Genomic DNA, 19,842 nt, shown 5'->3' with positions numbered 1-19,842 from the left:
GGGATTTTGCAGCAATTTCTTAGATGTAAAAATGAGATCTCTTTAGCAGCGGGCTGGGCGCACTCTCTCCCTCTGTCTCTGCCTTGAGCCTGCTCTCCTTTCCCGGCTCCGGGCTGGAGTTCGGGCCCGGCCTAGGCGCTCAGCCGCCACGAGATGGCGCACTTCCGATCAATGTCAAAGCCGCCGGGGAGCCGGGAACCCCAGCGCATTTCTTGGCCTTTGTTCGCTTCTGATACTAAGAGCGGCACGTTACATTATTTCACTTGTCCCGCTCTCCTTCGTATCAAAAAAAGGGGGGCTCACCTTCAAGAAGTGGTTGGTGTTGTAATTTAAAGCAACGCGCCTTCTCTAGGCCTCGCAGGCGTCGCGGCGCGGAGAAGCCAGCTTTCCCTTGGCAGTGATTTCGGAAATGTGTCAAGGTAAGAGGCCACAAGTTTAGCAATTTCAATCTGGCTGGGGCGGGAGTGGGGCCGGTGTCTGAGCAGGGCTCGGAAAGTGGCTGGGCTTGTGAGCTGGGGGGTGACGCTATAGGCGCTCAGCCCACTCGACCCCCCCTCCTCTCGTCGCCCCCTAAGGTTGGAAAGCAGGGGGAGGCCTCAGTGGAAAAACTGACGATTTTAACGCTATGCGCCAGCATTTCCCCTAAGGCGATCTTTAGATTTTGTAGAAATATTCAGAATGCGATGAACCTGGGATGGGGAGCATCCAAGCAAAAGGGTCCCAGCTGTGCTGGGATACGGGATTGTGGTGGTGTAAAAAAAAAAAAAAAAAAAAAAAAAAAAAAAAAAGGGTGGGGGGAGATGGCGGGACTGGGGAAAACTGAAAGTTTCTACTCGAAACAATGAGGTGGTCAGCGACCGTAGCCGCTGGGGCAGGCTTATTCCCTGGGGCAGAAGTCAGGGAGGTAGCTGATTTCCTACTTTGTGCGATCTCTAGGTTTGCCCAGCAGATTGGGGGTAACATTTGTTCCAAAAAAGGCCAGTTCAGAAAAGTAGCATTGTATTTTTCAGGCTGCCAGGGAAGTCTGTGTTGCTTATTTGGAATGTACCGCTATAAACCTGGCTGGAGTTTTGCAGCAATTTCTTAGATGCAAAAATGAGATCTTTTGTACATTTTGCAAATGCGTGAAAAATGTATTGGTAAATACCTATACATTTTCCAAGGCTGGCACTGGGGATAAACTCTGATCAAACAATTTCTCCATCAGAGTTGTCATAACACAAGTTTAAAATAATCATATCACTTACATTTCAGAGGCCAGATTCAAATTTCCTTTTTTCCTAGTTTAAAATTTTTTATTCCAGTATGTTTTCATTCGTTTCTCAAAATAGTTCTTTTCTTTTCCCAAATATACTGTGCATGGGTGCGTGGGGGGGGAATCTCAGAGAAAGTAGGTGCCGCCTGTGTGTTCATGTATAATTTTGCCGATCACAGTCACTAGTCTTTGTTGAGCAGGGTCTCCCAAACTCTGCCAGAATAAAGCAAGGAGTGGGCGCCCACACGTTGCTCTCTGCAGCCTGAGCCTTCCCTAAAATCCCAAAGCTGCCTCTAGTTTCAAGGCCAGAGGCAGTTTATGATGGACGAAACCAAGGATATTGCAATTGAGGGGTGTATGTGAGGGGTGAATGAAAAGGCCCCGACACTCCCCCCATCAGGAGAGAAGGGCCAGTTCAGTGGTTGGATATAGAAAAAAATTTAGGGACACATTGCACCTGAGTGATTCTAAGCAGACACATCAAATACTGTATCCCTGAAAAGGTTGACATTCTTAAAGATGAACAGGAGAAGAAGTTTACTGCTCACCCCCCAAAATTTTAAATATGCAGTAAATGCGTGAATCAAAAAAGTCCACAATTTTTGTTAAGGCTGGATTTGTGGAAGTAGCATTTATTTTTCCTCTCTGGGGCTGCATCTCAACTCCACAGCTGATCAGATAATTCTGAGCCCAGAAAGCATCAAGAGTGACCTCCAGGTACAAATTGTTTACTGGCTCTCTCAATCTCAGTACCTGGTATTTTTTATAAGAATATTTTTTGGTAATAACAGTTTATTATTTCTCGTGGTTTGCAAGGGCCTACTCAGGAGAAGCAATCCGCTATCTGGTGAACTGCACGGTAATCCTTGCCAAAGGGCTTATTTCACCAGCCTGGCATTTACTTCGGCTCCATAGCTGAAGGGGCATGTAATTAACCAGGTAGAAATGAGCAATATTTACTCCTAAATAAAATGTGGGCCCTGGCAGCTGCACAGGCCTGGTTGAAGCAAGTAGACGCCAGAGAGTTTTAGGTCGAAGGCATCCTGACCAACAAGAGAGAAATTCGGCAGCTGGGAAGGAGGGTGAAAGAAAGAAAGAAGGTAAATGGGCGTGAGGGAGAGAGAGTGTCCAGAAGCCAACCGATGCCGCAACTGAATTGTTTTTCTTAATCTCTTGGGGTTGGGGAACCCCCGGAAAGCTGAGATGATCGATAAATGGAATATCTTATTGAGGAAGCTAACACCTCGGTGTTACAGTCTGGGGCATGTGGAGGCTTGGGGGGCGGTCAGGGATGCTGGGAGCTCTGAGACTGACTGAGAAGGCAGCAGGCATTTTACTTGAGCTTCTGCTGTGTAGATATCTTCCTGTTCGAACCAGCCAGCCCGGCAGGCCAGTCTGCTTCCCAGGCGCATCTGCGGGCTCTCCACATACTCTCGGCTCAGCAGTGGAGGTGGAGTGGCAGTCTGGGCCAGAGAGGGGATCCCACATAGGCTTACATATTCTTTTTTTTTTTTTTCCCCAAGCAAGAAACGGCACAAACTCAACATCCCGTTTGGTTTATTAGAGGGGGGAAAAGACACTGGAGAGAAACATCTAGCTTTCCCCAAAGGTCCATGAAGACCCAAGTGCCAATGCCATGGTGTCTGAGCCCTCAGCGGGCCTTCCACCTCCTCTAATCCACAGCTGAGGTGGCTTTCTCATAGCAGATGCGGTACCAAACTGATATTTGTAACCTTGGTTGGAGCGTGCATGCTCTTGGATCCCATTCAGCCTAGAAGCCCATTTGGCCACCCTACAGAGCTCTAACTAGATTGGGCCTGAGCTGCCTACAGCCGGGTACCCAGCTTGTCTTACTAGTCAAACTGGCAGGGCTGCTGATTTCCCGGAGAGTCCTGGAACATTCTGGAGACCCCAAGAAAAAGGCTTTGAGGGGTCTGTGAACTCCCTAAAAATAATGGGTCCAATTGTGGGAACGCACAGATGTGCATTTTTCACAGGATAAGAGTCAGAACGTGGCCTTACATTTACCAAAGGGGGCCTTAACTTCCAAAAAGGTTAAGAAAGACAGGGTTAGATCCTTTAGAGCGTTGTCTTTCACTTTATTTTTTAGCCTCCACCATCTCAAGCATTCTCTCCTGTGGCCACTGGTCCTTCCTAACCTGTGGGCTGGGAAGTTGCTTTCTGCATTTTGTCTGAAAAGGCACCAAGTCCTGGCTCACTGGCCTGCTGGGGCTCATTCTCCTCAAGGGACCCTCTCCTGTACTTGGAACCTACTTCCCACTGGGCAGAGATTTCCTGAGAGGTATGGACAGTGCTGAGGGGCAAAACCCCCTTCTCAGGCAGTTCTCAGCTTTGTGGCATTTCCCAGTAGCACTGCTGAGCGCAAGAGTTCCAGTCAGTTTCACTGTCCTTAGAAGGTGGGTAAGGACCAAGTCCATCTGGGGAAGGATCCTGGGCTGCGTGGTCTGAAGCTTTTGGTACTCAAGTTCGTTGACCTCGTGGGCCTAGTCCGATTGAAATTTGCCTTGGCCTTGGGCGTTTGAGCGACATGGAGAGTGAAGGACCGATCCTGATCTCTCGGCACAGACCCCTCACTTGATTCGGCTGCGCCGCTACTGCAGCCTCAAGACCCTGTCGGATTGGAGAGAGCTGACTCTCTCATGCTCTCTCTCCCCTTTTCTCCCTCTCTTTTCTCTCCCTCTGTTCTTCTTTCCTTCTGTTCCTCTCTTTCTCTCTCTATCCCTCTCTTCTCCACCCCAGACGTCCAGTCCGCAGAGCCGGTCACCGCGGGGCGCAGAGGTGTAACTGGCTGGAGCGCAGCGCAAGCGGTGGCACGGCCCCCGGGTGCTGCGCGCCGAGCAGCCGCTGCCGGCAGAGACCGCAACTGCTTACGTGCATCTCAGAAGCCAGCACCAGGGCTCTGCCGCCAGCTCTCCCATACGCTCTCTCTGGGTCCTCTCAGGCTCGGCTTCCTCCTCCGACTGAGTCCATATTGGGAGGAACAAGGCCAAGTGCCTGGCAAATCACCCGGAAGGCAAGGGTCTTTCCCCGCCGCCGGCCGTAGCGGGATCCCGGCGTTCAGCAGCTCCAGTCAAGCCCTCTGCAGGGACCAGAGGTGGCGGAGTGGGCAGGCCTGGGGCATCCTGGAGAGCTCTAGCCCGTAGGCCAGGGGCAAGGCAGCGACCTCCTGGGCTCCCTGGATCCGGCCGGAAAAGGTCGCATTTCCTGAGACATGTATGAGGCCCACACTTGGGGGCTAGCGCCCTGGGCCTGCCGTTTCCAGTTGACTAAGAGCGCGGTCCCTACGGCCAGGGAAGAAGGAGGCCCCGGTGTCTGTTGAGCAAAGGGCCTGGCCTCCGAACGCGCCTATAACTGGGCCACGAGCCCAGCCAGGCCTCACAGAGAACGGATTTCCTCACCGCGGGCCTCGTTAAAATGCGCACACTGCGGGAGTGAGGGATGCCCCAGCCGTGGGTTTGGAGGGGAGGGAGGAAGAGGGGAGGGGACCGAGAGGCAGGAGTGTGGTGACACTCGTTCTTGTCGTAGCCTCCGGCAGCGTGCGAATGCCAAGGCTAAAGGGAGATTTCCAGGAGAATTGTGTGGCAGAGGTGTCCGTTTGCCAACCCCCCTCCAAGTTTCCCCCTCCAGGTCTTCGCCTCCTGGTAAGCCAAAAACCCTGAAGATCAATGTTTCTTTCACTTCCCCCAAAGGCGTATGAGCTTGGAGGCTGCCGGGGCCATGTGCTGCGGGGTGGCTGGACCTCGCTCTGGCCTTGGAGTAAAAGGGTGGGGAAGTCTCTCAGCCAAAGTGGTCAGTCGCCTCGACCCCCCCACTCGTGGCAGCCCACCAAGGTTCACCGACAGGAGCTGCAGAGACGGCAAGCCAGGTGAGCACGCCATAGGTAAACATCCTAACTGGATCAACCCACGGGCGGAGGAGAGGCGGAGCGCCTACGGGGTTGAGAGGCCAGTGCGTTGCATTTTGGGGAGAGTTCTGTGAGGGATGCAAGAAAGAAGCGGCAACTGCCGGCTTCCAGTCTGCTCTGGATTTCGGACACTCTGAGGATCCTGGTGACCTTAGGAATAGGTCCACCACCTTGGGGAGACAGCTCCAGGTCCAGGGCTGAATGGGAAGAGCTTGAGGCCCTGACGGCCCCCCTTAGTGTCTAGAGTGCACCGAGGCCTGGTGGCTGATTCCGAAATTAAAATGGGGAGCACCCAAGGCGGTCCGGGGTGCGCACCGTAAACACCCCACTTGTTAACTGCGCGGGGCCCAGGGGCCCTTCAAACAGGCCCCAAAGGAGGGCGCGCGTCTGGGCATGGGCGGAGCGAGCCCAGGGGCCAGGGCCCCCGCCAGCCACGCTGGGGTTGCCCCCGCAGCTCCTGGCCTTTGGGCTGAGGTATTGGGTGTGCATCTCGCGGCCCATCAATACAGATTACATATTTATATCAATCGCGGGCTCGGAGGGCGCCCTCGGAGAGCGGCCCCGCGCCTACGAAACCAAACTGGGAGTGGTCGCGCGGAAACTCTGGCTCAGGATTGGCTGCGGGCGCTCGCCGCGGTGCGGGGGGATTGCTAATCGTATTCAGCATGTTTTGCACAAGAAATGTCAGCCAGAAAGGGCTATCTGCTTCCTTCGCCAAATTATCCCACAACAATGTCATGCTCGGAGAGCCCCGCCGCGAACTCTTTTTTGGTCGACTCGCTCATCAGCTCCGGCAGAAGCGAGGCTGGCGGTGGTAGCAGCGGCGCGGGGGGCGGCGGCGGCGGCGGCGGCGGCGGCGGCTACTATGCCCACGGCGGGGTCTACCTGCCATCGGCCGCTGACCTGCCCTACGGGCTGCAGAGCTGCGGGCTCTTCCCGGCTCTGGGAGGCAAGCGCAATGAGGCGGCGTCGCCGGGCGGCGGTGGTGGCAGCGGGGGCCTGGGTCCCGGGGCTCACGGCTACGCGCCCGCGCCTATAGATCTGTGGCTGGAAGCGCCCCGGTCATGCCGGATGGAGCCACCCGAAGGGCCGCCGCCGCCGCAGCCCCAGCAGCAGCCGCCGCCCCCGCCGCAACCACCCCAGCCCCCGCCGCAGGCCACCTCGTGCTCTTTCGCGCAGAACATCAAAGAGGAGAGCTCCTACTGCCTCTACGACTCGGCTGACAAATGCCCCAAAGGCTCGTCCGCCGCTGCCGAGATGGGCCCCTTCCCGCGGGGCCCGCCGCCTGACGGCTGCGCCCTGGGCACCTCCAGCGGGGTGCCAGTGCCGGGCTACTTCCGCCTCTCTCAGGCCTATGGCACCGCTAAGGGCTACGGCAGCGGCGGCGGCGCTCAGCAGCTCGGCGCCGGCCCGTTCCCTGCTCAGCCCCCGGGGCGCGGCTTCGACCCGCCACCCGCGCTCGCCTCCGGTTCTGCGGATGCAGCCCGGAAGGAGCGAGCCCTCGATTCGCCGCCGCCCCCCACGCTGGCCTGCGGTGGCGGCGGCGGGGGCTCGCAGGGCGACGAGGAGGCGCACGCGTCGTCTTCGGCTGCGGAGGAGCTCTCCCCCGCCCCTTCCGAGAGCAGCAAAGCCTCGCCTGAGAAGGACTCCCTGGGTAAGCAGGACGCGCTGAAGGGCCGCAGTGAGGCGGGCAGGCAGGCAGGCAGACCCAGAGAAGGGAAGGAGCAGAGAGCCAGGAGTCCGCACGGCAGCCGGTCGGCCTTGGCCCGAACTGCAGGCAGGCTGACCTTGTGAACTTGCTTTTTAATATTTGGGCGTGGGGACGCAGTAAAAATTCATGTCAGGCTTAGCGCCCCACACCAAGACATCCTCCGGCTGGGGGCGAGGACACCGGCAAGCAGCTCCCCTCTTGTGCGTGCCCTTCTCCGAGCCCCGGAGCACCCTAAGCGGTGGTCTGGGCCCAGCCTGCCAGGCGCGGCCCACGCGGGGGGGAGGAGGAGGGAGGGAAAGTGTCTCGCATGCAGATAGCGCGAATGTTTGTAAGGCATCCAAAATAAGCAGCCGCCAGCACCAATAAATAAGCCCATTAACCGGCGAAGTTCGAGTTTACGATCCCCCTTGCTTTTTTCAAAGTTGCTGGAGGGACGGCAATCCTCGTTGCGGGGAGAAGAAAAGGCATATGCAGCCCGGATGCCTGGGCCCTGATCTGAGAGTCAGAAAGGGGCCATTTCGCTTCCCCTGGAACTCGAAATCGCCCAGATTGCACGTCCCTGGCTCCTGGAGAGACGTGAGGCAGGGCCCTTGACCCCAATCAGTTTTTCGTGCCTTCCCCATGTCCCATCTATGTCCTTCTTCCTCTCCTCATCAGGCCTTGGGCAACCAGGGAACTGGAGTGAGACACAGCCACGTGGCCCGCCCCCCCTTCCAAGTAACCACTCTGCGCCCCCAGCCTGGGGGCTGCAGGAAATGTTAGTCTGTCTCGGGGCGAGAAGCACAGAAAGGCGTTAAGTTCAAGATATACAGCCTGCCCTCCCAGGCCGTTCCTTCTGCTAGCGCCTGGCAGTTTTGTGCTAAAACAGGTGTTTGGAAAAAAGCGGAGGAAAATGTAAATTGGGAGAGTAGGTGTAGATTGGAGGCCCACTCGGTTTTGCACATGACTTTTGGAGGAATTGCTCTCCCTGGGCAAGCTAAAGGGGGGCATAACTCTCTTCGTGTGACTCAGGGCATCCCTCTTACGGTAGGCACGATCCGAATTCACCCCTGCGTGCAGCCCGCGTGGCCTCGATTTAACCTTCCCCTCTTTATTCTCTTAAATGGCAGGCAATTCCAAAGGCGAAAACGCAGCCAACTGGCTCACTGCAAAGAGCGGCCGGAAGAAACGCTGCCCCTACACCAAGCACCAGACGCTGGAGCTGGAAAAGGAGTTTCTGTTCAACATGTACCTTACTCGAGAGCGGCGCCTAGAGATCAGCCGCAGCGTCCACCTCACGGACAGACAAGTTAAAATCTGGTTTCAGAACCGCAGGATGAAACTGAAGAAAATGAACCGAGAAAACCGGATCCGGGAGCTCACAGCCAACTTTAATTTTTCCTGATGAAGCTCCAGGCAATGCGGTTCTTTTCGCTTCCAGAGAGCCGTTCTGCTCCCTCTGTCTTCGGCTCTGCCCAGGAACTCGCACCTGTGCCGGAGCCCCATTCCTCCCTCCCACACTCACCATCTCGCTGGCCGTTACATCTGTGCAGGGCTGGTTTGTTCTGACTTTTTGTTTCTTTTTCTGTTTGCTTGGTGCTGGTTTATTTGTTGTTTTCTGGGGGAAAAAGCCATATAGCACTAAAATTCTATATAGAGAGATATTGTCCTAAATGTAAAGCGGTGACAGGGATGGTTTGCTGTCTCGGGGTTCCACTGCTTGAAATGGCCTCTGTCCTCCTGGTGGAGCTGGTTTCCTGCAGGGCCGGCAAACCTAGCCAGAAGGCGGAGGTCGCATTGTAGGCAGCTGAGGTGTCTGGCCTGAGGTCAATGGTGCAAGGAGCCGCCACCGGGCTTGCCTGCCTGGAGTGCTGGGCTGTGTTTAATCAGGGGATACAGGCCCCTGGGTTTCTTTTTTCTTTCTTCCTTTCTTCCTTGGCAAAGAGAAGGGCTTGCAGGCATGGACACGCAGGTTGGCAAAAGGGCTTGACTTTGGCCGATTGGCAAAACTGAGAAAGTCAGAAAGATTAATTTTTCCTTCCTCTGTAAGGTATCCCAGCTGTAAAAGAAGAAAAGAATGACCAGGAGAAGGAAACTTCTCTTCCAGTTTGTGTAAGGTCTCGCATTGTGGGACTAAATTACTTCAATCACTCTGAATTTCCATGCCCTTCTGGCTGTAGATAAATAATCATATGTTGTTTTGTTTATACCTGCAGATTTAGTGGATTTTTTTGTCATTAAATAATTGTTACCACTGGTAACACACAACAAGCACACCATAATTCTCCCTATCTTGTGGAGGTTTTTTTTCCTCATTTTCCCCTTTCTTCTTTTCTTTTCTTTTTTTTTTTTTCTTTCTAAAATTCACGGAAGCCAAGGAGGGCTGGGGCAAGCGGAATAGACTAGTGAAGGGAGACACTGTTGGGTTTCCTTTATACTGTGAAGTTACATGCATAAAAGGGTCAAACCTGTAGGTGCAGAAAAAGAAAAAACTATAAAATACAAATCTGTATAAATGTCTATTATTATGAAAAATTGCCAATCTTGTTTTATGCAAATGCATTCTATCGTTATTATAAATGTTAGTTCTAGCTCTATTTACTTCTAATCTTAAATCAGAATAAATTAATATTGTAATGCTGCTGTGCGTGGAAAAAGACGATGTTTATGTTCTTATAGAAGAATAAAAGCTGTGGAATGAAGCTTTTTAATTTTACCTGTTTTTTTTTTTTGACTTCTTATCTTCACCTTCCACTTTATCCCATCCACCACTTTTACAACAGGAGGACTAGCCCGCGCCCCCTGCAATTACTTTAGGCATCTATTTAAATATTACCTAGACGGTCGTAATTTGTCTGGGCCCTATAGCCCTGGTGCCGTAAGGTTTGTCGGCTTTTGTTCAGTTTTATGACTTGCTAGTATATCTGGATTGTGGCTGTCTTGGACCAGTGGTTTCAGTTGAGAGGGGAGCTGCATAGACAGAGGAAGCCAAACAGGATTTCTTTCGGGAGCCCCCCGGAGGTTCGCAGAGGCTGCTTATTCCGTGGGTCTCCAGGTCCTAAATGACCCCCAGCCTAGGACTCCGGAGAGCAGGCTGGGCCCACAGCGCGTCACTAGCGTCCGCAGCAGCGGTTAGGTAGATCGCGGCGGGGCTGCATGGGTCTTCCCTCCCCCAGCAGGCCTCCCCGACCTGGTCGCCCTCGGCGGGGCCACGCGTTTCCTGCTCGCGGGAGGTGGTGGGGGGGGAGCGACAGCAGGGGGGAGGGGGCGCAGGAGCGCGCGCCCCGGCTGGCTGGCTGGCTGGCGGGGAGGGGGAGAGGGGGAGAGCGAGCGGCAGGGAGCGAGCGCGGGAGGCCGAGGCCAGACAGGGAGCCGGACTCCTTGCTGTCCTTTGCGCTTCCGAATCGCCCAGGGCTGCCGCCGCTCGGCGCCTCGCCGGGTCGCTGAGCTGCAAGATTTGGGAAACTAGCCCGCACACTGCTCGTTCCCTCCTCTCTTCTCGCTTTCTCCCCTCCTTCCATTTTCCTCTCTCTCCTTTACCTTCCTTCCCTTCTTCTCCCAGGTTTACCTTACCGGGGCCGGTGGCTTCTCCCTCCGTGATACCTTAGCGGCAGCCCGGATCACACAGTGACAGCGGCGGGCTCAGGTTGGCGAGGGGCCGGGCGCGATCACAGGGTTCTCCTTTGGCGGCGGTGGCGGCAGTAACGGCGGCGGCGGGCGAGGCAGCTCCGCGCGGGCAGCACCAGAACTGGTCGGTGATTTAGGTAGTTTCCTGTTGTTGGGATCCACCTTTCTCTCGACAGCACGACACTGCCTTCATTACTTCAGTTGAAATCGTCTCAGGTACCTGTGCGCGCGGGGGCCAGGCCGGGCGGGGCATCCGGGCCCTGGTCGTGCCAGGCCTGCGGTGGCAACCTCGGCTTATCCCGCGCAGGAGCCTCGACGCTGCCTCCTCAGCGCTCTGCCAGGCTGCTGGCCTCAGCGCCCCCCCCGCCCCCACCTGGCCCGGAGCAGGTACGGTCAGGTTAGCTGCTCCTTCGCGGACGCCAGGGGCGTGGTAGGAATTCTGGGCCTCGGGCCATTCAAGGTCAGGGGCGCACGCTTCCATCCTGGGCCTCCCCCGCTCCAGGCCTGCACCTGGCTAGGGACCCTGCCACATTCCTGCAAGGCTGGGACACCTCCAGCCCCAATCCAGGGTACGAGGTCAGGAAAGATCCCTTTGCCAGTGGAGACTCAGTCTAAATTATGAGGGACAGGGCTAACAGGAGCTGGGATCCTGGATTTGTCACTTACCCTTCTCTCTGTAAACCGCCCTCTACTCCCAAGAGCTGCCTTTGACTCTTCCTTCTTTCCTTCCCTCCTTCCTTCCTCTTTTTTCTCTTTCTTCTTTACTCCTTCCCTTTTTTCTTTTCTTTTCTTCGTTTTTCTTTCACCTTCGGTCTATGTCCAGTTTTCTATCTCCACCGCCTCTCCTCCCCAACTATTCCTTTGGGAGGGAACCGGGAGAGATCCAGGGCTTGCTTGGGGAGAGCGGTGGAGGGGGGGTGTCTTATTTTTCTATGCGCGTTCAAGTAGAGGTCGGAATCTGCAGAGGAAGGGCTCGAGGGGCGCGGCGGTCGAGGGCTGTGGATCTGGGCCTCGTATGCCACGGCGCAGACAAGGCCTCGGTTACGATCACGACCGGATGGCGGCGGCCTGGCGTTTCTACTCCGCGGCAGCCTAGGAGATCTGATTAGGGGCATTCGCGGCGTTTCTGTGTGCCCACTCAGAGGGCAAGGAGGCCTGTCGCCAACTTCACTGGGGAGCTGAGGCTGAGACCTGGGCTGAGGCCTAGCCAGGCTCGGTGGAGCGTCACGCAGGGAACTCTGCCGGGAAGCTTCCTCGGCTTTCCCGGCCTGCGAGTCCAGGCTCCGGCTTTAACCGCGATAAGGGAGCCCCTTATCTAGGGCAAAGATTGGCTGCTTGCTTGCCGGTAACTTCTGTCAGGTTCAGAGTATGTTAGATATGGCGTCCTTGTGGGGACAGATGCTAGAGAAGGGAACCCTTCCAGTGCCAGTCTGTTTCAAATAATAGGGGAAAGGAATCCTAAATTCCAGAACCATTGGAATACAAACTTGAGTCCGTGTTCCAAGTTGTAGGCCATGGTTTGAAGCCAGAGGGACCATTCTCGCTACAGGGAACTGAAAACAACTTCTACCCCTCCATAGCCCCCAACTCACGTGCGGGCCTTCAGGCTAAAGCCCACGGAGCAGCGCTTCCCTTCCCAGCTCCAGCAGCCCAGGACCTATTTTCACTGCTCAGCCTGCCCTCCTGTTATCTGAAAGGCCGGCATAGGGCATTCACCTCAATTCCTCCCTGCCATTTTCAGGACCTGAGTATTGGATTTGTTTTGGAGGCCAAGGTTTTTGAACTCTCAGGCTAGAAGAGGCAGTTTGTAATCACACCCATTTATTGTTTCTGTATGCACACACAATCCTTTACACTTCCAAAACAAAGGCAGACACAAAAGCCTGCATATTCTCTCCCCAAACCTGTGGGCCAAATAGGGATAACGTTTAGTTTTGTGATTTCTCTCCTTTCTAGGCATCAGTAAAGACTGCTTAATTCTCAACGCCTGCTAATTATTTAGTAAGCATCCTATTTGGGGCGCTAAGGCTACTTAAAGAAACCCAGCCTTTTCATTTAAAAAAATACTAATAATCACTGGTGTCTTCTCTGGCTACAAAAAAAAAAAAAAAAAAAAAAAAAAAATGGAAACGGCAAGCAGGCGTATCCAGCCCGTTGGCAGACAATTACAATTAGGAGTGAAGGTTTCCTCCAGGGTTAATTTTTCTTAATGAAAATCTAAGAGGTCGATATTTGGGACACCCTGGGCTGCGGTGAGGGTGCGGATAAGGCGGAGGAATTTACAGGGAAAGGAAAATATTAGGGAGGAGGGGGCCGAGGCGGCCAGGACCGGCCACGTCGGAGTTCATTGTGTTTGCCACTTCCCTCTTCCGGCGCGGGCCGAGGAAGGGGCACCCGGTTGGTCTCTGCGCGGCTTCGCAGCCTCATTCTCGGGGAGAGCCTGGCATTTGAGGGTCCCCGCCTGGGATAGGGGTGTATCAGGGTTTGGGGGATTACTGGAACAGTTGGGGAGGATGAAGGCAAAAAAGAAGATGGAAGCGACCGATGCCGCCCGCCCGCCAGGGAAGTGGACTAATGAGAAACACACTCTTGCAAGCAGTGTTCACACGTGAATTTAATTACCCCGATTTTAGGAGTCGCCTCTTTCTGTTCGGGTTTGGAGTAGCTTTTTGTTTTTGTTTTTCAATTCACATCCAGGCCGAGGCCTTTTAATTTACCTCTGAAAGACTCTAAGGGGTGAGAAATACCTTCCTCAATTTGGCCAAACTAAGGAATGGGATTAAAAGTCAATGCCCTGTGCCCCTCCCCGTTTTAATTTCTAGCCCTGGACTTGAGCTGCGGCCCCTCGCTTTGGGCCTTGTAACTCTGCCGAGCCTCGGGTCGGGTGGGTAACCGAGGCGGGCCCGGGATAGGAGCCAGGAAGGAAGGAGCCCTGAAGGACTCATACGGGGGCCCGCAGGCCAACCGCTCCGGTGCGGGCCTCCCAGCTACTGGAGCCGCGGGATCTCTTAGGCGGGTCTGCCTTTTTGCTAGCGGGCTCGCCTTTCATTGATACTGCCTTGTGTTTTTTCGCAGCTCAGATTCAGGGAATGCGACGAGGCCTGCAGAGCTCAGCGTTAGGGCCTTCGAGGTTGGAGCACGGGGCTGGGCCGCCTGCTGCGTCCGCCGGGGGTGGGGGATAGTGATTCCGGGCTGACCACGAGCAGGGCGCGCTGGGCTCGCGTGTGCGCGGGGTTGGGGCCGAGTGCGCGTCACAACCAGGTCCTCAAGCCCATCGTCTCAGGGACGGCTGGCCACTCCCTTTCTGGCCGCTCCTCGGTCGGGCCCTCGCTGGAGGCTCAGCGGCGAATTTGGTAGCTGTCCGGGCGCCCTGCGCTCCAGTCGGGCAGATTCCGGGGGCCCACAATAGGTGCTGCCCTCTCGGCGGCCCGTCCCTGACCAGCGCCCTCCGACAGGGGCGGTGGTGGCTCAGTTTGGGACGGATACCGCGTTGAATTTGACTTTTCTTGACCGGCCCCGGGTAAACTCGCATCTCCTGGGACCACAAGAATTATTTACAGGGAGCTCGCCAACCAAACACAACAGTCTAATTTAACCTTTCCAAGTCCTCGTAAATTTTTACAGCTGGGAGCCACGACGAGTCAAACGGATCTGTTGGTCGTTCCCAACTTTCCACCAGCCTGTGTGGCTTCTGAAACAATAACTCCTTATGAAATATCATAAATACAGATTTAAATACAGTAGAGCGAGAATGCGATTTGGCTGCCTTTTTATGGCTTCAATTATTGTCTAATTTTATGTGAGGGGCTCCGCCGGCCGCACTCGCACGCGGGACCCGCGCCTTGCTGATGGCGTGATTAATTGTGATATAAAATAGTCCGCTTAAGAAGTGTGTGTCTGGTGGTGGCGGTGGGAGGGGAAGGGAGTTCAGCGGCAAGGCCAGATTTGATCTTTTAATCTTCGTTGGCCGCAATTAAAACAAACCCGATCGTGGAGCGCTGCGATCCCTTTGCATAAAAACATATGGCTTTTGCTATAAAAATTATGACTGCAAAACACTGGGCCATTAATAGCGTGCGGAGTGATTTACGCGTTATTGTTCTGCCGGGCGGGCACGTGACGCGCGCGGCCAATGGGGGCGCGGGCGCCGGCAACTTATTAGGTGACTGTACTTCACCCTGGTGCTACCAAGTTGTTACATGAAATCTGCAGTTTCATAATTTCCGCGGGTCGGGCCAGACCGGCCGGGCGCGGGGCACGGCGATGGCCACCACCGGGGCCCTAGGCAACTACTACGTGGACTCATTCCTGCTGGGCGCCGATGCCGCGGATGAGCTGGGCGCGGGCCGCTACGCGCCGGGAGCCCTGGGCCAGCCCCCCCGGCAGGCCGCGGCGCTGGCGGAGCACCCCGATTTCAGCCCGTGCAGCTTCCAGTCCAAGGCGGCGGTGTTTGGCGCCTCGTGGAACCCGGTGCACGCGGCGGGCGCCAATGCGGTGCCCGCGGCAGTGTATCACCACCATCACCACCACCCCTACGTGCACCCCCAGGCGCCCGTGGCGGCGGCGGCGCCGGACGGCAGGTACATGCGCTCCTGGCTGGAGCCCACGCCCGGCGCGCTGTCCTTCGCGGGCTTGCCCTCCAGCCGGCCTTACGGCATTAAACCTGAACCGCTGTCGGCCAGAAGGGGTGACTGTCCCACGCTTGACACTCACACTTTGTCCCTGACTGACTATGCTTGTGGTTCTCCTCCAGTTGATAGAGAAAAACAGCCCAGCGAAGGCGCCTTCTCCGAAAACAATCCTGAGAATGAGAGCGGCGGAGACAAGCCCCCCATCGATCCCAGTAAGTGTCTCCTCCCTCCAGACCAGCCACCGCCTCCACGCCGGCCACCCGGATCTGCCGGCCCGCCAGCTTTCTCCGGAACCAGCCTTCGCCTGCGCTGGGAGCCTCCTGAGCAAAGGCCGGGAGTCAGAAGTTGCTGTTTGGGAGGCCTCGGATGGGGCCCCAAGTCCTGGAAGCGTGACAAGCGGGCGCGCCGGGCTCCGGGGGAGGGGAGGCGGCTGCTGCCGAGAGAGGGGGCGGGGCAGGCGCTGTGGTACGAGCCAAGACCCACCGCCCCTTTCCTTGGCTGCCCGGGACCAAGGCAGAGATACTTTGGGAGATTCTTCGAAAGCACCGCGGCAGAGAAAGTCTTTTGTGCGGCTAGATTATCTGGGAGCGGCGGCAGCAACTGCAGCCAGCCGGGGCAGCCTGACCCGGGACGCTGGGGAAGACTGCTGATTCTCTCCACTTCTTGCTCTAGCCAGTGGCGGTGTAAATCCTGCCCAAGATGTGGCCGCAGGCGACCGGGACACGAGGGTCCCCATGCTAGATTATTCAAATAAACCCGAGAAGTGATCAATGGCCTTGGGGTGCCTAGGGGCGCCGTGCCGGCCTGCCCAGCTCCCACGGCCTTCCAGGGAGGTCAAAATAAGGAATGGGGAGAGTAGTAGAAGGAAAGGTGGGAAGGGAAGATAGAGAGTCAGTGAGAGGGAGAATAGAATATTAATCTCGCTAAGGAATACAGGGCAGAGTGGTTTCCCCCTGTGTGGCGAGAAAGATCTGTTTTCAAATTTCACTTCTTACACAATGTGCGGAGAGCGGGAGGAAGGAGAGGAGGGGACCGGAGGACAGAGGAAGAGAAAGGAGGGCCTCAGAGGGGTGGAGGGAGCCGAGGTTTTACGGCGTGCAATTGTTAAGTGATCGTCCCTGCGTCTCTGGGCCAGGGTTCCATTGTGTTGGAGGCTCGCCTGCCTTCCCTAACCAATTCAGCAGCGTCCTGAACTTTGGCTGAAGACACCAGGAGTTTTCCTAGCCCCCAGCGGAGAGGGGTGGGTGTGCTTCTTCTCCTCCTAAATCCCTCCTATCTCTCGCTCCCACGCAGGTAACCCGGCTGCCAACTGGCTCCACGCTCGCTCCACGCGGAAGAAGCGCTGCCCCTATACAAAACACCAAACGCTGGAACTGGAGAAAGAATTTCTGTTCAACATGTACCTCACCAGGGACCGCAGGTACGAGGTGGCCCGACTGCTCAACCTCACCGAGAGGCAGGTCAAGATCTGGTTCCAGAACCGCAGGATGAAAATGAAGAAAATCAACAAGGACCGAGCAAAAGACGAGTGATGTGTGACTCAAGTTAATTTGAAAAGAGAGCGAGCTAGAGAGAGAGAACTGCCCGTCCCCTTCTCCTACCCCCACCCCACCCTGGCCTCCATCACCCTGCAGAAAGCGGCTCTAAACTCCAGGCCTCATCTCCCCCTGGCAAACCCTGCTTAGGCTGGTTCCTTGGCCTGCCGCTTTGATGGAGGAGGTATTGTAAGCTTTCCATTTTCTATAAGACAGAAAAAAAGGGGGTGGCATTAGCGCTGATGGCTGTATGTGCTAGCTTGTATATATATTTTAAAAATCTACCTGTTCCTGACTTAAAACAAATAAACAGACAAAAAAAACTACCTTTTTATAATGCACAAGTGTTGACGGCGGGCTGTATAGTGTTTAGTCTGTGTAGTTAATTTAATTTGCTCTTTGTGCAGCAGAGCGATCTGCCCAGATACTTGAACACTGTGTTTTATTGTGGTAATTATGTTTTGTGACTCAAACTTCTGTGATGGGTGAAGCACCCGTTGTGATTGTGAAAGCTAGAATTCGATTTGAACTCAGGTTGTTTATGAGGGGAGAAAGCAGTTGCATAGGGGTATAGCTCTGTAGTGGAATATGTCTTCTGTATAACTAGGCTGTTAACCTTTGATTGTAAACTAGCTGTAAGGATTTCCCAGTGAAATAAAATTTTTTAAAAAAGAAAAGAAAGGTTTCTCCTGGACGCATAGATTCATGGTTTTCTCCATTTTTGAAATGCGGACATTTTAGTCTCTACATGCTCTATAGACCTGTCTTGTCCATTGTATATATATAATCCACATATTAAAGAAAAAGTAATCAAACAAGTTTGAATATTGTTTTTGCACCAAACAGTGAGGAAACTTGGAGCTATACGTATGTGCAGAAGGTTACTACCTATGGTTTACGTTTAATTTTAATTGGGGGAAAATGAATGCTTATTGTACTGGGGTTAATTTTATTGATAATAAATTATACACTATGAAACCGCCCTTGGGCTACTGTAGATTTGTATCCTTGATGAATCTGGGGTTTCCATCAGGCTGAACGTACACTGTATATTTTGCAATAGTTACCTCAAGGCCTACTGACCAAATTGTGTTGAAATATTTAACTTTTTGCCAAATAAAATATTGATTCTTTTCTAATTTTTGCGGGTCAGCTCTTTGCACCTTCTTCTCCGGGACAGGGGAGCCTGGGTAGAGTCTGGGGTGGGGGACGGGCTGAAATGGAGGAGGACATAACCTCAGTTTAGTCTCTAGCGGGCCTTCGGGAGCCAAAACCTGCAGCAGCCAGGCTCGGACGGGCCTCAGCTCTGCCTACCAGGCCGGCTGTCTGGCGATGCAGGCAGCGGAGGAACGCTGGATGACAAGGGTCAGCGAAGCCCTGCTCTCGGCTTTGTGTCCATTTGCGGGACTGCGGGGAGGCCTCAGAGAAGTCCGGCTGGGGTGTCGCGTACGGGTGGCCAGTGGCTGGGAACGGCCGGCCACGCTTTCATCTTGGAGCCCCAAGAGTTTCCCAAACCGGATCCAGGGCGACTCCGGGGGGCCTTCTTCCCTGGCGGGGGGAGGGGGGTGGGAGCTCGGGGTGGGGGGGTGCGGCAGCAGGACCGAGAGCTGAGGACCTGGCTCCTAAAGAATCTGCCAGGAGGGAAACTGGAGCCCGGCCGCCCCAACGTGGCCGCGGGCACGGACAGTCGGGGGCTCTCAGGGGACTGAAGGCCTGCGCCCCCGCGCCCTGCCAGGCCTGCCGGGGGCCCCTTCGGGGCCCCGCCCCGCGCACCCCTCCCAAGCACAAGTCCTGACAGAGGCAGAGCCCAAGCAACTGACCAGCCCCAAGAGCCATAAAAGAAAGTGAGGGCTGTTACCGTTTATGGGGTGTAAAGGGCTGCGGGGGGAACGGCCACAACTTCGGAGGCCTGAGCGCCTTCTAGATGTGGAGGAGGGTTCAGCCTCATCTCCCCCTTTTTCTTTTCTCGCCATCCCCCCCACCCACCCACCCACCGCGATTTCTGCGAAGTTATCTGTGTTTGGGCTCGGAAAAGGGGAGCCTGGGCGCCGGGGGATGGGGCGTCCCCTCTCTCCCAACCCCACCCTGCCGCCAGGTTGGGACGCCCTCTGTTGTTGCAGACAGAAGGAACTTCAAAGAATGGGCAGTAAGGGTGTGCCATAAAGGCCGGGTCTGCGAACTGTCTGGAATTCGGCCCTTAATGAGTTTACAACTGTCCAGCCCCAATTAAGATTTTCCACCAAAGCCCTTTCATTTGTTTGCTCTGTCTGCCGCCGATAAAGCGGCTGCGGAAACAGCTCACTTTTATGGGCACTGCCCTCTCGGCAGCGTAGATTCCGGGCTCCGTGCAGACCCCCCGGGGATAGGCCCTTGCCCAGCTTTTGGAGTGGGACGCCCGACCCGCGGCGGCTGCTGACGAAGTTCAGGCCGGGCTGCTGGGCTGCAGTGTCAAGGTGAGGCCAGCAGATGGCAGTATGGCTCCACGCAAAAGGCGCCCGCGCCGCCATCTCCCGCCGCCTAGACTCTGGGAAGTTCCTAAGATGTCGACTTGATGCAAGCTTTTCTGGAATGGGAGACCCAGATTTGAGCGAACGGTGGTCGTATATTTTCGGTGCTGCTCACGCCTGGACAGAAGCCTCGCTGGGAAACAAAAAGGCAAGCGGCGGGGGCTCGCCTGACCTGCACCGCTCCCGCCCCCTTCTCCCCCATCCCGGGGGCCTAGCGCTGCGGGGCTGCAGCTGTCCGGCTGCTATGGGGCAGGAGATCCAGGCGCGGGGACCGATTTAGGGTCACCGTTCTCAGCCCAGGACAGGTCTCGGGGCATCACGACGACGCTCGGAGAACGCGACTGACCGGCGGACAGACACAAGGACTAAGGCCTACAGCCCGTGGACCTGGTGACCCCCCAGAGGGTGTGCAGAGGGCATACACGGTGGCCAAGGGTCCTACGGCGGCCCGAGAGAGAGCCCCGAAGTCTGCGCCCCGGTACAGGGTCGGGAGAGCCAGCACCCGCAGGCGAGCCAGGATCCCGGGACTAGGCCGCCTTAAAAACGTGACAATAAAATTAGGCAGCTGAAAATTGGGCGTAGAGGCATTCTTGGTAATTGTCTGGTGTGGGTATGGCAGTATGGGAAATCCCGGGGGACAGACCAGGAACTGCTTTAGTTATTCTAAAATAA

The 19,842-nt window shown here is 55.5% G+C and overlaps 2 protein-coding genes and 1 long non-coding RNA gene across 8 annotated transcripts; 2 read left to right on the top strand and 1 right to left on the bottom strand.

The window, feature by feature from the left end:
• Positions 1-5,861: 5,861 nt before the first annotated feature.
• Positions 5,862-8,276, top strand: HOXA10 (homeobox A10; the record flags this gene model as incomplete). The annotated part of the gene is made up of 2 exons (XM_079711667.1): positions 5,862-6,834; positions 8,001-8,276. The coding sequence occupies 2 exons, from the start codon at positions 5,862-5,864 to the stop codon at positions 8,273-8,275; spliced, it is 1,248 nt and encodes a 415-aa protein (XP_079567793.1). The 3' UTR covers position 8,276.
• Positions 8,241-11,505, bottom strand: LOC307058232. Its single transcript, XR_013811090.1, has 2 exons — positions 10,444-11,505; positions 8,241-9,338 (listed from the first exon to the last, which is right to left on the bottom strand). It is a non-coding gene; the product is annotated as an uncharacterized lncRNA (long non-coding RNA).
• A 3,255-nt stretch (positions 11,506-14,760) lies between these two features.
• Positions 14,761-17,802, top strand: HOXA9 (homeobox A9; the record flags this gene model as incomplete). 6 transcript variants are annotated; one of them, XM_079711741.1, is made up of 3 exons in its annotated part: positions 14,761-14,836; positions 15,251-15,340; positions 16,422-17,802. In XM_079711741.1, 3 exons carry the CDS (start codon positions 14,761-14,763, stop codon positions 16,658-16,660), a joined length of 405 nt encoding a protein of 134 aa, XP_079567867.1. In that variant the 3' UTR covers positions 16,661-17,802. The 6 variants fall into 6 exon arrangements, with proteins under 6 accessions (XP_079567867.1, XP_079567864.1, XP_079567865.1 ...); XM_079711738.1 differs by having other exon boundaries at positions 14,761-15,073; XM_079711739.1 differs by having other exon boundaries at positions 14,761-15,077; positions 15,258-15,340.
• Between the last annotated feature and the right edge of the window lie 2,040 nt (positions 17,803-19,842).

Source organism: Hyperoodon ampullatus (genome assembly GCF_949752795.1).
Source record: "Hyperoodon ampullatus genome assembly, chromosome: 9".
Lineage (NCBI taxonomy): Eukaryota > Metazoa > Chordata > Mammalia > Artiodactyla > Ziphiidae > Hyperoodon > Hyperoodon ampullatus.
The sequence above is the reverse complement of the archived record's forward strand: the minus strand, read 5'-3'. Positions and strand labels throughout refer to the sequence as shown.